A 16,028-nucleotide genomic window follows, 5' to 3' on the forward strand; every position below is an offset into this window, starting at 1 on the left:
TGTTGTGTAAAGTATAACTATCAAGGAAATGCTTTAATTAGTCAACTTCTTATCCAGAGATTACAGATAACGCCATTGGATATGTTTTCTTGATCTCATTTCAGGATAATCATCATTGCTACTAACCATTGCCTCTATCAGGCAGTTCCAAGCTTACAAAAAAGTTGAACTCCTAAACTGAAAATTAATACACTAGAGTGTAATCCCCCTCCCCTTCTAACATCGTAAAGGACATTTAAACAAATCAAGGCACTTTGTACCCACAATGATTGTCTGGCTGTGAGCCTGACCCATGTGATGCCAGAAAGCTGTTTCCTAAACACATCTCTGGAACTAAGGACTGTCTGGCACAGAGGACCCTTTAGTGGTACCATAACACCCTGGTTTTTCTCAATGGACTCACCTCTTTCTTGTTCCCAAACTATGGGGGTTTGGTTGGAATGAACTCCAGTACCATTTCCCAGCATGACTCTTGATTGCTTTAAAATGATCACTGTATTTATCATCCAAGTCCAAACCCCAGTGGCCATGGTGATTGGCTCCAGGATAGGCACAGTGACCAATCAGAGCCAGTGATGACCTTTGCCGGGCGTTCTGAGAAATAAAAGTTTTCCCTCTCGCCTGTGCAAACAATTAAAAAACAAATTTAAAAGGAGAAGAAGGAAGAGGAGGAGGAGAAGGGGGAAGGGGAAATGGTAGGGGGTAGGGCAGGGGGAGGAGAAGGAGGAGAGGGACCTCTCCCTTTCCTTAGAATGAGCGGTAGGAGAATGTTAGATCTAGAGGAGATTGTGGCAGCCATGCTGCTGAGAAAAGCCAAGAGACTGGAGCTGGGAGTGGGGTGCTGGGGGTTAGCACAGAGACCCGTGGAGACTGCAACAGAAGACAGCGTGGCAGAGGCCAGGAGATGGAGAGACCTGAGCCCTGGGAACATAGTGTGAGCTTTTGGATCAAGCTTCACCTGAATCAGTCATAACTCTAGACTTTTCAGTTACTGAGTCAATACATTTCTTCTAATGTTTGTCAGTTGGGGTTGCATTTTTTGTTGCCTGCAACGTAAGAAGCCCTAAACAATGCAGGCAAATAGCCTAGACTAGAAAGAAACGTTTGGGCCCCGGAACATGTATTTCCAGGAGCACCGTGGTGGGACCTGTACCAGATGGTACAGTGGGAAGGAAATGGGCAGAAGCTGGGTTGTCGGCCAATAAAACAGTTGAGAAATTCAAGGATAGCTTCCACAGTGATGCCAGGGAGAAGGCAAAGAAGAACCCAGAGACACAGCAGCTTGGGAGCTGGGATTTCCTGCCCGGGCATGTCAGAGAGGAGGCTGAATATTAATCAGGTATTTGTGATTTAGAGGCTGCCTGATTCTCACAAATGGTTGGTAAGATAATCATGGAAAGTTTTCTAGTTGTTAGGAAAAAAAGTTGCTCATTAATGGAAACTACACTCTTCATCTTTTAAAAAAGAGTGCTTATTTTCAATGCAGCTAGAATAGATATGCTTTTCAAAAAATAGCATAAGAGTAAGTGTCTATCTTTCCGGTTGTTCTAATCAGTGAATGCTAAAGAATGGTAAATCTCTCTTTTAAATAAGCACACTGTGTGTTCATTTGTCATTTTGGAATCTCTCATTCAGTAAGGAATGATTTTGTTAAATGTTAAGGGTCACAGTTAAATGCTTAGCCTTGATTTTAATACTAGATCAGAGTCATTTTCCATGGTTAGCTCTTTTTCACAAATTATTGCTCTGCCTTGGTAAATAAAATTGAAAGGAAATAGAATGAGACCTGAGGGTCAGGTAAACATTTCTTTACCTTATGTTAAGGAAAAGAATATTCTTTCTTTGTCCATCCTGAACTTAGAAAATCTATTTTTTCTATAGAATACTGAAATATTTAACAATTCTTAGAAAAACATAGCATTTACATTAAAATACAGCCCTGTAATTTTTGCCAGGAATCTTGTAAAATATGATGAGTATACAAGCATGAATACTAAAACAAGAAAGACCATTCAACATTCATGTGGAAATGCAGCATTGCACAAAACATAATAAATATCCAGCCTCTCACATCCACAAATGAATAATTATTTTAGTTTAGATTCTTTTTTTTCCAGTTAAGACTTTTACTGTATAATTTATTACAATAACCTTATAAGTGAAACATAACTAATTAAAAACAGAATCCAACTAATCTTCTGAAATCACATAGTTATCAATATTCTGCAGCATAGTTTAATCTATAACATATAAAATTGCCACTTTGGCAAGAAATACACATCCATATAAGTAACTGTTCAGTGAACATCTTTCCCAATGTATAAAAAAAGTCAGCGTTAATAGTATAAAAGGAAACAAGCTAATATTATTTCTGAGATAATGTTATTGCCTTAGCCCTTGGGCTTTGGCAATAAATATCTTAAGTTTCAAGATGTATCATATAACTTAAATACTGTATTTACAAAATATAAAAAAAAATTTAGCAAAATAGCATACAAAACACTGTCTTTACACATGTAAAGGGTGCTTTTCCTTACAATGTATGAAAGCCTTTTATATTTTTACCACCAATTTCCTCATAAGCTTTCAGGATCCCTTCCTTCCCAAATACTTCAGAGCTGAGTTTTTAATAGTGGAAACTGGTCTCTGATGAAAGTGTGAAACCAAAGATCAAAGATTGCTATATATCTTACTGATATTTTTCTAGATAAATACTCCTGGTTGAAAGTCACTTAAAATCCAAATCATACGTTTACTTTTTACACTTCGCGTCTTTCATTTTGTCACTAAACATCTCTAGCAAACAATTTTTATGGGCATCGTATCACCTTTGAAGGTTCGTTTTAATTGCCTTTCTTCTGAAATGAATGAAAGGATAATAGACACTCACCGCTTCTGTTAAACTTGTCAACATCTTCTGTTTCTATGAGCAAACACTTAGTATGATTTCTTCGTAAAAAATACTGAGAGAATAAATGAGATTCATGTTTACTGCTCCTTGCTGCTATAAGAGATGTCTTTTAAAAATGACTAATATCTACCCACCGCTACTGAGTTCCATAACTGAGTTCCATGGCCAAGGATCTTATCCTGAGAATGGACCAGGTCTCTCGACATGAAGGCTCTTTCCTGGTCTTTCTTGCTTAGGAGACAGATTATCCTCCTGTCAGTAAATTCCCCAAACCACCAAAAGATGAACCCAAATGTTTTGAACTTTAGAATCCCAAGAATGCTCAGTGTGTGATTGATTGGACAACCATCAGGTAAAGGGACCACAGAGAGAGGCTGGAGGATCTGGGAATTCCAAGGGGGGAGTCAAATCCCCCAGCCCTGCACAGGGGAGGCACCGTCTCGGGGTTCTCCTGTTGTTCGTCACTGAGGACGCTCGCCCACGGCTGGATGGAGTGGTCACTTGCAAGTGTGGACATCAGTCATGCTTTCACACCTCCTGCAGCGGACGTAGCAGCACCAGATAAACTTGCACTCGCATCTCTCCACGTGCCTGACCACGTGGGTGTTGTAGCCGCGGCCACAGCAGAGGAGGTTGCAGCCATCTGCACCCTCTGACGTGCGGTTGCACTCTCTGCCTTGAGTCCCTGGGATCCCTAGTTTCTTATCCTCTACACAGTAATTGGGAGACTTATTAACGTAGAGCAGATCATCCTTATGGATCGGTATTTTCTTCTGATCTTTTTCTCTTCTGTGCATTTTCCTCTTTATTTTGTCTGAGATTTGGATACTGTTTTCATATTTATCCTTCAACAGATGGCCAATTTTTTCAAAAGAAGACATGGTTTTCCAGCATGTTTTCACAGCACAGGAGCCAGAAACTCCATGACACCGGCAGTCTAAAGACATCAACTTGGCGACAGCCTGAAACCAACAGGAATCGCGTTAAACATCATTAACAAATTGTTTTACTCAACAACAGAAGCACAACCAACCTAATCACTTAACTCTGCGTCTGTTTCCTCCTGTAGAAAAACAATGGTTATAGACTTCAATAAAAATAAAATAAAATAAGTTTTTGTTAAAAAAAACGATGGTTTTGGACATAAAGGATCTTTTAGATTGCTTAGGGTTCAAATGTTTTGTCCTTCTGTTGACACTGCAGAGCCATTTTGAGTCTATTTTAAAGTAGCATTCCAGACTAACATTGTTATTAGAGATTATCTGCGGTAACAAAAGGGAACTACTTTTTTTCCTAATCGCTTGTTTAATTTTGGGTGTGAGAGGATGTTCATGCATGCCTCCATGTTCGCGATATCATTTGTTTAAGTACCTTGCTACTCAGAGTGTGGTTCAGGGACCAGCAGAACCAGCATCACTTGTGAGAAATGCAGAATCTCAGGGTCCCCGCTCCAAACCTACCGGATCAGAATCTGCATTTTAATAAGATCCTCAGGTGACTTGTATGAACATAGAAATGACCTGTGGAACTTTACAAATAACTGATGCTCAAACCCCTGAGATTCTGATTTAATTGGTCTGGGTTGGGTCCAGGCAATGATACTTCCACAAAACTGCTCGGATGATTTGGAAGGGCATCCAAGGATGAAATTGCTGAACTGAGGGTTCCCAGGTTTGATCACTGTAAAAGTCAGTTACATTCACTGGGGGTTGGGGAGACAGGCTACCCCGGGTCATAGACCATATGAGAAATCCCGACTGATCAAAAAAAGAGGGTGCTGCAGAGTGTGATTGCTCCCACCAAATTCTTTCTCATTTCTAGAAAATTAATTCAAAACATATGTCCTATTCTGTATGGATCAGTAGCACCATACTAACATAGAAAAGGGATAATATTTCTATGATTTTTCAATTCTAAGGGCGGAGTTAGTCTATTCAGACTGAGGAATTAAATGAGATTACATACATCTATCTGTAAGAGTCCACTGCCTGACACACATTTAAGGTCTAAATAAATGCCCCCCCCTTTCTCTGAAGAAGAAAGAGTTAAGATAAAATTTCAGATGGGGCAAAACCAATACAGAGATTTCAAGTTTTAGAGTTCTAATTTCTTACACACCAGGCTAGTCAGCATAACTTCCTTCAGTCCCCAGAGGATGGCAGAACAGATTAATATATTGTCAGGACTAACTGTAGAGTTGATGTCCTGTCAACATGTTGGGTAAAATGAAAAAAGGATCTACCCATTCCATAGCTTGGAAATCATGTGTGTAATCTCACCAAAGAAAGGAAAACCCTACAGCTTAAATTCCACTTACAGTTCTTATCAAAACTCTAAAATGACAAGGGGTTTATACTTTGCTATTTTGTACCAAACCTGACATGTCAATGTTTGTGGAATGTTATGTTTCCTAACAAATTAAAGTTTCTGGACTATCTAAATGAGACAGAATATTTCAAACAATTTATTATATGCGCAGTCTTGAATGAGAGCATATGGTATTGATTTGTGTAATATTCAATACTTTTTATTTGTGTTTAAAATAATAAATGGAATAACATTTAAACACTGTCCTTTACAGAATACAGCACATGTGCTGTTTTTGAATTCATGGAAATAAGAAGCGAGTAGCTATGTCTATTTCTTATTATCTCAGGCAAAAGTTATCTTTCAATGACATGAAAACAATTTATAAAGTATGGCACACAAGCTTATTTGGTTAGATTTATGGCATTTGACAGTCACAGCCTTCAATTCTTTAAAATGTCACCAGGCAAATAAATGCTCAAATTAATGAAAACTACCTACTTTTGTTCAGATTTTAAGTACCTGAAAGACGTAAGAAGAAGAGAGCTCAACCAACGCTAGGTAACAACGAAACAAATTGTCCAAAGAGAGCCAAAAATCGAAGAATGTATGTTTACGTGTTTAAACCGCATCTACGTTCATTACAGTCATCACTTAGTGACTTAAAGCTGCATCTCACTCAGATTTTTGACTTAGAAGGTTTTTGTTTTATTAACTAGTTCAGACATCATGTATGATGTTACCAATTTGCAAAGTGTGGAGGAAAGAATAGATGCTCACCGAACACTCATTAGTTTGTCCTGCTGACTTGAACAGTTTTAACTCATCCTCTATAGGTATTATCTGAATCAGGAGGACATGATAAAAAAAATACCATCTTAAACAAAAGAGTTCCTGCCTGGAAGTCGATGGTATTGGGAGATCGTGATGTGGCTGGGTTTTCCTCTAATTCCTCAGCCCACAACAGTATTAGTCCATAAGAGTGACACACTACTGCACAGGTTTGAAGGATAACAGAGAAGACTGATGTTATATCCAGGAATATCACCTGCTGAATTCGTATCAGAATGTTGGGAAGATTTTCCTGCCATAGAAAACTAAAAACTTTTAAATACCTGGAGTTAACAAAACTTTCTAGAGAAGATATTAAGAAATTTTATTCTATTATCTTTCAATTTCATTACATTTCTGTCTTTAACAATAAGAAAAGGAGTATTTTTATTATATATGTTAATACTATTCACATATATATATTCTAGGATAGAAAGACAAGTGGATTCCTCCAAGGAGAAGAATCCCATTAACTTGACATGCAAGTTAAATGATTATACCCGTGCTACACTCAAGGAAGAAACTTGGACAAATAGGCATAAAATAAAACAATGCAATCACCACTAGGAGAATTTGGTGAGATGCACAATTCAAGGGGAGATAACATGCAGACACACACACACACACACAAAGTTTGATTCTGCAAAGCTTAGTGCTTCTCAGAGCACATTTTCATAAATTATTTTACTTAATTTAGTTTTGAAGGAAGAAATGCCTTGCATATCGTAGGTAGTCAATGAATACGTACTTGCTTATTATTCCAATTTTACAGAAAAATAAATAGCCTGGTTAAGACATTCGTCTTGCATAAGGAGAGTTGGTGATATATGATATAAATAAAGTCTTTTTATGTAGCAGAATAATTTTGGTAGAAAGGAGAAAAATGAAAGTGGAAAATACAAGTATATTAAAGAAAACTGCATGAACACTCCAAAATAATAAATCCTGGAGTTTTTCAGCTAGGATTCTTAATGAATGTCAAGTAGCCATTTTGAGCCGCAGTGATAGCACAATTTCTAACGAGAAAAGTAAGAGAATAGCAAGCGAGTGAGTTGTGTGTGGTTATGAGAAAATTCCTTTCTCTACTTAGTTGAGTTGTTAAGGTTTATAACGATATTAACAGAGGAATGTTTTGTTAACTATTGCAAACAGATGTGCACATTTGGGTTTAATATTTTAAACTATGGGAGAGCAATTAGGAGCCTAGCATTTAATCTACTGGGCTCCTTGTGCTAAGTTTTGGTTTGATAAATTTGGAAGGAGTGAAATAGAAAAGATTTATCATTAATACTTAATGTGAAAATAGAAACTGCTTGAGAAGTGGTCTAAGGAGCGATTGGTTCTGCAGTTTTGACTCAGAGGTAACAGAACAGGCAGTGATTGTTTTCCAGTATATTGCTTTATCCAAACTTTACAGAAATGACCAAAAAAAAAGTTGTTATTGGAACATTTTGTGACATTTCATTTTGTCAACTATCAGATGATCTATTTAAGTTTTTATGAAAATGGTGACATAGGTTGGATGGCTGTATATAGAATTTCTATTCCTCGGATTCATTTTGCCCCTTTTGATCCAAAAATATATTTGAACCTGCTGAAAAGCAAAACACTGATGTGTTGTTCAAGTACTTATAAATATTCTTGAAACAGGTCAATGAAATTTTGGGGTTGGGCCCATCCCACTTTTTTGAGTTACTCATCATAAAACAAATTATGGGGTAGGGAGACTTAAAAGTTTATGAGGTGGACATGGGAAGAATGGAAATATTTTAAGCACACCAAAAGAAATAGCCATAAATATTCCAAGTCATATTATTCCCAGAAGTACTGCCCCTGGAAGACATCACATCACTCTGTTAACCAATCACCATCCGGCAACATTATTCTTGGAGTCATAACTTTAGGAATGGTGTCAGAAACCAAGTGGGAATTAGAGTATTTAAGGTCAGCGGTTTGAAAATCATCTGTCCTGCTCACAGCACTACTAAGCGCCAGTACCCACATTTCTCTGAACACGTTCCTACATTTTGAGTTTGGGATTTTGAGACGAGGAAAATCGACTCAATTGAATGCAGACCTTGAACCTTACTCGGAAGAATATGCCTATTTGCTTAAAATCCTAATTGCCAATATTGAAAATGCAGTTGATCGTTCTTCCATGTTAGATAATACCTTGGAAACCTGATTGATCTTTGTTGTTGTTGCGGTGGTGGTAGTGGGTTTTTTTTTTTTTTTTTTTTTAGCCACTAGTGGAAAGAAAAATATTAAAATGTTTTGGATTGTAATACTTCATGAGAAAAGACCAACAAAAACATCAGTTTAGTACCCTCAAAATATCCAGGTAATATTTTGTAATATTTTAAGTTTCCATCTAGACCAATGTGAATAAAAAAAGACTCAAGTAGAGAAAATGCTGAAATTTACATAGTGTGTATATGCCTACAGGCTGAATTATTTTCTGCATAATCAGAATAAGAGCAAAAACCTCAGTAATGTGAGGAGATTGTTTTATTGCCAACAGACAGTGTATGAAGATTGATGCTCAATAGTTCTGTTTTTAATAAATCAGAATATAAGTAATAGTTGAAGATCAAAGTTAATAGTTTACAGAGGCAAATATTGCTACTTAATTGGAAAAAACACACAAGACATAATAAAACTAAATAGCTGCCTAAAATTACTAATAAAAATACATTTTACAACACTGCAGGGCTTTTCATAAGTTTGTGGATAACTTGATTCAAAAGAATAAATCATAACGTGAATTTCAAATTTTGTTTTCTGGTTCAGGTCTTTTTAATCTCTACCAAATTACTTAAAGAATGACTAAAGGAGATTTAAGGTCTAAACTGATAATAAACACTTATTTAATTGCTTTCTTGTTTTTTAAATATGTTAATTTGACTTGATGTTTTTCTTCAGTTTATCTTTAGAGTTTTGAAGAATATGTTAATTACATTTAATTTATTTTACATTACTATATGAGAAATAACAAAAATTCCTTTACTAGATTTTATGTAAATTGAAGCAAAAACTTACTCGTTTAATTTCTTTCATATAAAACTTCAAGGAGAAGAGACATGCGCATAACTGTGGTGTTAGCAAGAATTACTTCAGTAACTTTTAAAATTTCTAAGCAAAAATGTGAAAAAGTTTACATGGCTCTTGACTTTCCTATTTTCTAATTTTCAATTTTGAATCGATACTCAAATTTGAATTTGAAGTGTTACGGTCGGTGATATATTCATTGAATTTTCGCTCTTTGTATTTTAAACAGTGATTAAGTAAAGAAAACCAGCTGAAACCTGCAACTATTCTGAGTGGGTTCCATTTATTCACTGTCCAAAAATGTAAAACAAATGCAACATATACTTTAGATATTCCTGAGAGATACCGCAACTCGTTTTAATTTACTGCAGGAGAATGTGGTAGATTGCAATGACTACTTTGGGACCATTTGAAGTTACTGGATAGTTACAGTAATATAGGATATGTGGTGATATTCTCATCCTGAAAAGATTATTACAAAATAGAACAAATATATTCCTAAGAAAGGTTTTGACTGTTTTTGGAAAGTCACTATGAATTGCCAAGTAATTCAACTATACTGTAGAACTCAAACCTTACTGCTTCAATATTCATTAAGGGAAACATATAAAAGTTAAATGAAGCTATAAATCTCTGTTTTAAGAAAATTCAGTATAAAGAAGTGGAGTAAATTCATAAGAGGTTAACTAGATGGTGATTCTTCAAATCTTCCTCTCCCTAATTCTTTAATATACCTATATTTTAAAATATCTATATATTTAATATATCTCTAGCCTCTTTACATTTATCTGTATTTGTCAGTTTTTACAGTGAGTTTTCATTGCTTTATAATAAAATAACTACTTCCCTTAAATAAATTGTTTTACAAAAAATATTGAGTTGTGTGTTATCTAATGTATTCAAGAATGTCCACTAGAGAAACTGAGGACAAAACTGATAACTCCTTTAGCTGCCACTGCCAGCTAAAAATAGATTTTTAAACAATACTGAAAACTCAAATTTGAGGAAATGAAATTTGACTCAATCCCATTATAAAGGCAGATACTGTAGATCTTGTTCTGACTCTGCAACTAAGCAGCTAAGCGGGTGGAACCAAATGACCCAACAGGCACTTATACATCCAATTTTATAACTGGTGTTTCAGGCACATGAAATATACAACCACAGATACATCTATGATTCAACTTCCATCAGTTGAAAATTTAAACTAAATCAATGTGGTTAGTACAGGCTTATGAAAGAATATATATGTATATTTGCACTTATATAATAAGCACACACATATACAACTTCACATATACATTTCCAGACTGCCAGTGTTTGTTTTTTAAACCATTTGGCCTCACAGATTGATCCAGAAGTGTAATCCTAGTGCTATTTACTTAAAGAAACTGGATTTCTATTCCGTTTTCTAATACATACCTGCCTTCCAGCTTCATTGTTATGTAGGTTCATTGCTAATAGTACTTTTCTTTCTTTTCCGGTGGTGTTTCTGATGGGGAAATCTAGGAACTTTCTGCTGAACCACATGCCATACTGGACATCATCAGAGCAGCCCCCCCAGTGCCAGCCTTCACTCGCCGAGCCGCCGTTCTGCAAGGTGGTGTCACAGGAACACTCGGTCATGTTGCCTGCACTGCATGACCTGGTCACAGAATGAACCAGGCCTGCGGCCATCACGGCATAAATAAATGCAGTCTCCTTGGTGCCTAGAACAAAACATAAGTTGCTAAATGGAAGAGCCATACCATTCTCTGTTTATGTTCATAACAGAGCCTCCTACTTGTCCTCTTATCAGGGAAGCAATTTTTCAGTTGCCTACAACGGATGCTTTAATGAGTACATATTTTGAAAGGACAATTTCATATTGTTCTTACCTTTTAAAAAAAAAGCAACTTTGATTTTCAGTATGCTTTTCCTATGTCATAAATTTTCCTCATACCTTAAAATCACACGTTCATTTTTAAAATTTGAAGTGTATGTTAGCACCCAGCTCAGCACTTAATAGACAACAGAAGTCTGGTAAATGCACATTGAATTTAAAATCCCTTGCATGGATACCAATGCCCAACTGCCTTACCTTTCTCTTTAAATTTAAAATATGTTGTCGCAAAACACAAGCTGAAAAACTTGATGTGACTTTTGTTTGTATAAAGAATACATGTCAGAATGCAAGTTAAAATTATGCCAAGACCAAAGCAATTAGGAGATAATTGTTACAGTTTACTTTCACATCAAAGATGGGTTGTTTTAGGATAATGTGAATAACAATATTAATATGCAAATTAAATACTATATATATTCCTATATACCGTATTATATCCTGACAGTATTAAAGACAATGAAAGATAATTGAAATGTCATCAGAGAAAAAAGAATTGTTACAGAAAACTATTGAATATGGATTTAGCACACCTGCAAGAGTTTGAGCTAGAATCTTTGAAAATTAAAGCCCTATTAAAACATTAATAAAATGGACTAGAAGGCACTCAGCAGGCATCTTTTTTTTCCTTTGGAGATGCTTAAATTGGAGTAGAAACCTTATTAGGCCGTTATCCAATAGAGCTTTTCAACAGCTGATGCCTTTGCATTTCAGCAACTGTGAACAACACATCCTCTTTTTCTTTCTTTCTTTCTTTCTTTCTTTCTTTCTTTCTTTCTTTCTTTCTTTCTTTCTTTCTTTCTTTCTTTCTTTCTTCCTTCCTTCCTTCCTTCCTTCCTTCCTTCCTTCATCCCTCCCTCCCTTCCTTCCTTCCTTCCTTCCTTCCTTCCTTCCTTCCTTCCTTCCTTCCTTCCTTCCTTCCTTCCTTCCTTCCTTCCTTCCTTCCTTCCTTTCTTTTTTTCTGTCCTGCAGGGAGTCAGGACTCTTTCGGAAGGGTGTGCCGGCCAAAGCGCAGCGGGGCAAAAGCGATGCCTTGGCGGCGGTGAGTGGACGGACCCCGTGGGGAAGGGTCAAAGGTGGAGGGTGTACGGAAATGAAAGTGAGAAACAACAACGAATCTTTCAACGCCAAGGTCCTGAAATTCTTTGAATCTGCTGATATCTCTCTACCTTCATCCTCACCGAGTCGCTAGGCACGTGGAGGTGGAACTTTGTTTTACAGCAGCTTCCCGCGCCGCGAGTATGCGCATAGGAGAGACAAGACAGAAGCACAAGAACAGAGGGGAGAAGCAAAGCAGTCGTGCTCGAGTCAGCCTCACGTGAGGCTGTTCAGGACAATCCCTTTAAAATCGCCATTATTCCGTCTACCCGGTGCTCCGAGGAGCCAACCAACGTGGGGCTTCACTGCAATTAGCCACTTGTCCAGGGCTCGGTGCGCAGCAGAGCTGCTTAAATCAAAGCAGATGCAGCAGCGGCATTCCCTGCTGCCGACATCATGTTTCTCCAGCTGGTCACCCACGTGGGGGGGCGCTACGGGGTCCTAGGGGTCGGCGGGGTGGAGTGTCAGAGTTTTTCTCCAACTCCAGCCCGGCGCCGCGGGAAGGAGGGGAGGAAGAGCTACAGCTCCACGCTCCTTGCTCTGGACCTGGGGAGTCACCCCTCCAGGAGCGCACCTGCACCCGGGTCTGACTTCCGTCCTCCCTAATTCCCTTCCACTAAAGGACCTCTTTGGGGACTTAGAGAAAGACGGGACCTCGCAAGCACTCTTTCTTCACAAGAATTGAAGGACTTGTCCCCCTTCGTCCTGCGCCAGCCCCCACGGTCCCGGGACTCACCGCTGCTCAGCTCGTAGCCAAAGAGAGGGCTGGTGCCAGGCTGGGCGGTGACGGTCACCAGGCAGTTCCATCTCTCGTGTTTGAACTGGCTCCTGCACTCCTGAATACCCAGCCGGGCGCCCTCGCGGATGCTCGGCAGCAGGTACGGTTTCTTCTTGCACAGTTCCTTCTGGCGGCTGTTCAGCGGCAAGTTGGCGCAACCCAGCTTCTCCGGGACCCCAAAGGAGGCAATGCCCAACCACCTGTAAGACACGGCCTCCCCTAGCGTAAGCCGCTGCCCTGCCCTCTTCCCCAGTCCCAGATGTTTACCCGAAAATTAGGTCACGGCCCTAGGGTCCCCGCCTCTCCTTCTCTGCTTCAGCTGAAAGTTCTCTGAGGCTGGGCACCCCTTTTGCCACAAACCCCGTGCGCCCCTGCTGCCGCTATACTCACATCCAGTTTCCCTGGGCTCCGCAAGGGAACAGCGCGAGCAGGGCTGCCCACAGCGCGCACAGGCGGGACAGTCCCAGGAGCGCGGCTCTGTCCATGGCCCCCGCATGGAGTCCCCCAGCCACAGCCACTCCTCTTCGGCCCTCCCCAGCCAGAAGCCCACCAGACCAGAGGTCAGTTCCCCAGCACCAAGCTGTTCCTTGCACCCTTTCTCCCCGCAGACAACGTGAAAAGAAGGCCAGCCGTGGTAGGGGCTCTCAGCTGCCTTCTCCTCGCTTGCAGGGAGTAGGGTGAGGAGGTGGAGAAAGTAGTTTGGGGCCCTCCTACAACGCCGAGTTGGAGAGGTGCAGGGGATGCGGGAGCGTCCCTCGCATTCCAAGGTGAGAAACTTCTGTTGATGTAGCTCTGTCTCCATCGCCCCTGGACTCTCCTCCCATCTCCTCCCCTTGGCCGCGCCTGGAGCCTGATTGGCCCAGCGGCGGCCCCGCATCTCATCATCCCGGGACCTCGGGCTCCCATTGGCTGAGAGCGGGCTCTGCGGGGGGCGCTAGGGCCAGCTGCACCCGGACTGCGCGCCCGGATCCTGCCCCTGACCTTTCCTCCTGTCACTGGCTTCTGAGAGCGGGTCTCTGCCAGAGGGGTATTGATTCAACCCAGAGAATGATAGGGGTGCTTCTCCCTTAGCAGCCCTGAGTGAAGGCGTGGGTTGAATGGGCGATGTTTGAGTTCCACCCACTCTGGTCGCATCTGGAGTAATCTGGGTGGAGTGGCTGGAAAATCTCGCTGCCTGTTTCTTTCCTCTCCGTCTCCTCACAGGAGAATAATCTTTTTGAGTCAGAGTTGGTACCAAACAAATTGACCTTTCAACACCCTGTTTGAGGTCTCAACGTGTCTGGAGACTTTATAGAATGGGTGAAATACTGCAAAGGTTGCGATCGCCATCATCTGTGCAGACATTTACTTTTTTGGAAAGGGACGATTCCAGGCTAGCATCTCATCTACCATGTTTAAATTGTATTATGTGATTTTTTTTTTTTTTTCGTTTTCTGGGTTTGTCTTATTTTCTGCAGTCCTTGAGAGCACTGTCAGAAGAGAGAGGGAAGAGAAAGAATGTGAGAGAGAGAGGTGAAACTAGCCTTCTCTGCGATCCACATTATGTCTTTCTTGGAGACCTTGGACAGGGCTACACACCGAAGACAAATTTTAAAAATTTACTTATGAAAAACCTACTGTGTGTCCAGTACTGTGGGAATTTATAAAGACAAGATCCCTTCCCTTTAGGGCACAAACCAGCCAAGGAGACAAGTCTAAAACAAAATAATTCAAGATTATCACTAAGGGAAAGTATAGAGTCCAGTGAGATACTCTTAAGAGCCAAAGAGTTTGGAAGCAGGAGAATGTTCTGCTACCTGGCAGTTTAGGAAGGTTAGTAAACCAGGGTTTTCCAGAAGCTCTCTTGGGAGAACTCTGAAGGCAGGTGGGCCATGCTTAAAACCCTGTCTCACCTAAGTGGTGCCGGAAAATGTTTCTGAGAGTTCTCCTCAGAGGACTTCACAAGTGTTAGCAGATTCTCAGGGTGAGAATACCAGCTTTGTGGGCTCTGAAATCCAGACTTACCGAAATTTAAGACTTATGTTATTTGTTTTATCCTCAAATAAAGGATTTTATTTGCTGCATATCTCCTATATCGGCTCAGAGCAGTAAAAGCTCCCTGAAATCCCCATCCTATCCCATTCATTTCTTTATCCAACAAATATTTATTGAGTGAACACTATGTACCAGGTCCTAAAGCCACATTGTAATTTTTAGAGAGTCAAGTTGATGATAGGGTGTAGTTACTGATCCAGAAATATTTTGGCTAATGGCTAGTGGCCTCTCTGAAAATCAGAGCCTTCATCCAAGCTCCCTTTATTCTGTGAGCCTCTCCAGGAGGGATCACGGAGCGCTCCCCGCTGTACCCCTGCCATGGGGCCCAGCATATGAGATGCCAGTTTTGAACACAATTACTGAACATTTTAACATGGCGAGGAACATCCCAAGCAGAAACCTAAGCGGCCTCAATGGTGAAACTAGAGAAGTGGCTTCCTCCACAAGGGAACTGGGGAGGCGCTGGGGGAGTGGAGAACATGAAGACTTAGGTTGATTTTCAAGCCAACGATGGTAGATGTTTTAAGGAAGTTGCTGGATTTTATTTTTTTTCCTTTAGGATGATATACTGAGCCTCTATTATGGGTTAAAAGTGAGGTTAGCACTGAGCTCAATGGCAGTGGAGTTCACAGCCCAGCTAATAAGACAGACAAAGGGGCAGGTAACCACAGCCAGGGGGAGTATGGTGTGCAGGGAACACACCCTCGAGGATTACTTAATCTAGTTTGGGATGGGGGTGGGAGGTCACTTGAATGTTGCCTTTGTTGTTAGTCTAAGGCTCAACCATCGCCTGGGGCATCCAGATAAACCTTTAAAGGGGCACTCAGTGTTCTGTTCTTAGAGTCTAAAACCACTGGGTCAACTGTTTTCAAATCCAAGACACAGTTTCAGGCCCCGAGTGGTCCTGTGTCTCTTCTGTATGGTCTAGGGCCTTAGGGGGTCATTGTGGTCATACCTCTAAAGCAAAGGAGACTTACTTCCAGGAGTGGGTCCAGCTGAAGGATTATCATTCGATGAGCAGACACTGGGGTACCTGTTTTGTGTCAGGTGTTGTGAACTTAAGGTATTGAGAGCCTATGTGCCCCACTCCCCTAGCGTTCTGTCTCTTACTGTCTCTCTGTCTGACTCTATTGTCTCTC

The 16,028-nt window shown here is 40.2% G+C and overlaps 1 protein-coding gene and 1 long non-coding RNA gene across 2 annotated transcripts in view; one reads left to right on the forward strand and one right to left on the reverse strand.

Annotated features, from left to right (window-relative positions):
* WNT16 (Wnt family member 16) lies at nt 1-13,662 on the reverse strand. The gene is made up of 4 exons (XM_006192690.2): nt 13,246-13,662; nt 12,814-13,055; nt 10,520-10,806; nt 1-3,873 (listed from the first exon to the last, which is right to left on the reverse strand). The coding sequence occupies exons 1-4, from the start codon at nt 13,338-13,340 to the stop codon at nt 3,409-3,411; spliced, it is 1,089 nt and encodes a 362-aa protein (XP_006192752.1). The 5' UTR covers nt 13,341-13,662; the 3' UTR covers nt 1-3,408.
* The window catches only part of LOC116664862, an 18,140-nt gene continuing 15,600 nt past the window's right edge, over nt 13,489-16,028 (forward strand). The window contains exon 1 of the long non-coding RNA XR_004321356.1: nt 13,489-13,622. This is a non-coding gene — a long non-coding RNA (uncharacterized LOC116664862). The remainder of the gene's footprint in view (nt 13,623-16,028) is intronic.

The sequence above is a fragment of the Camelus ferus genome, chromosome 7 (assembly GCF_009834535.1).
Source record: "Camelus ferus isolate YT-003-E chromosome 7, BCGSAC_Cfer_1.0, whole genome shotgun sequence".
In the NCBI taxonomy this organism is placed as follows: Eukaryota; Metazoa; Chordata; class Mammalia; order Artiodactyla; family Camelidae; genus Camelus; species Camelus ferus.

What these genes read in the sequence shown, in the direction of transcription:
- WNT16 (XM_006192690.2), bottom strand. Translation starts at nt 13,340, where the DNA reads ATGGACAGAGCCGCGCTCCTGGGACTGTCCCGCCTGTGCGCGCTGTGG. An exon ending in TGGCTACGAGCTGAGCAGCG is followed by an intron (nt 10,807 to 12,813) that starts GTGAGTCCCGGG and finishes GTTTTGTTCTAG; the next exon opens with GCACCAAGGAGACTGCATTT. An exon ending in ACAATGAAGCTGGAAGGCAG is followed by an intron (nt 3,874 to 10,519) that starts GTATGTATTAGA and finishes TGTTGGTTTCAG; the next exon opens with GCTGTCGCCAAGTTGATGTC.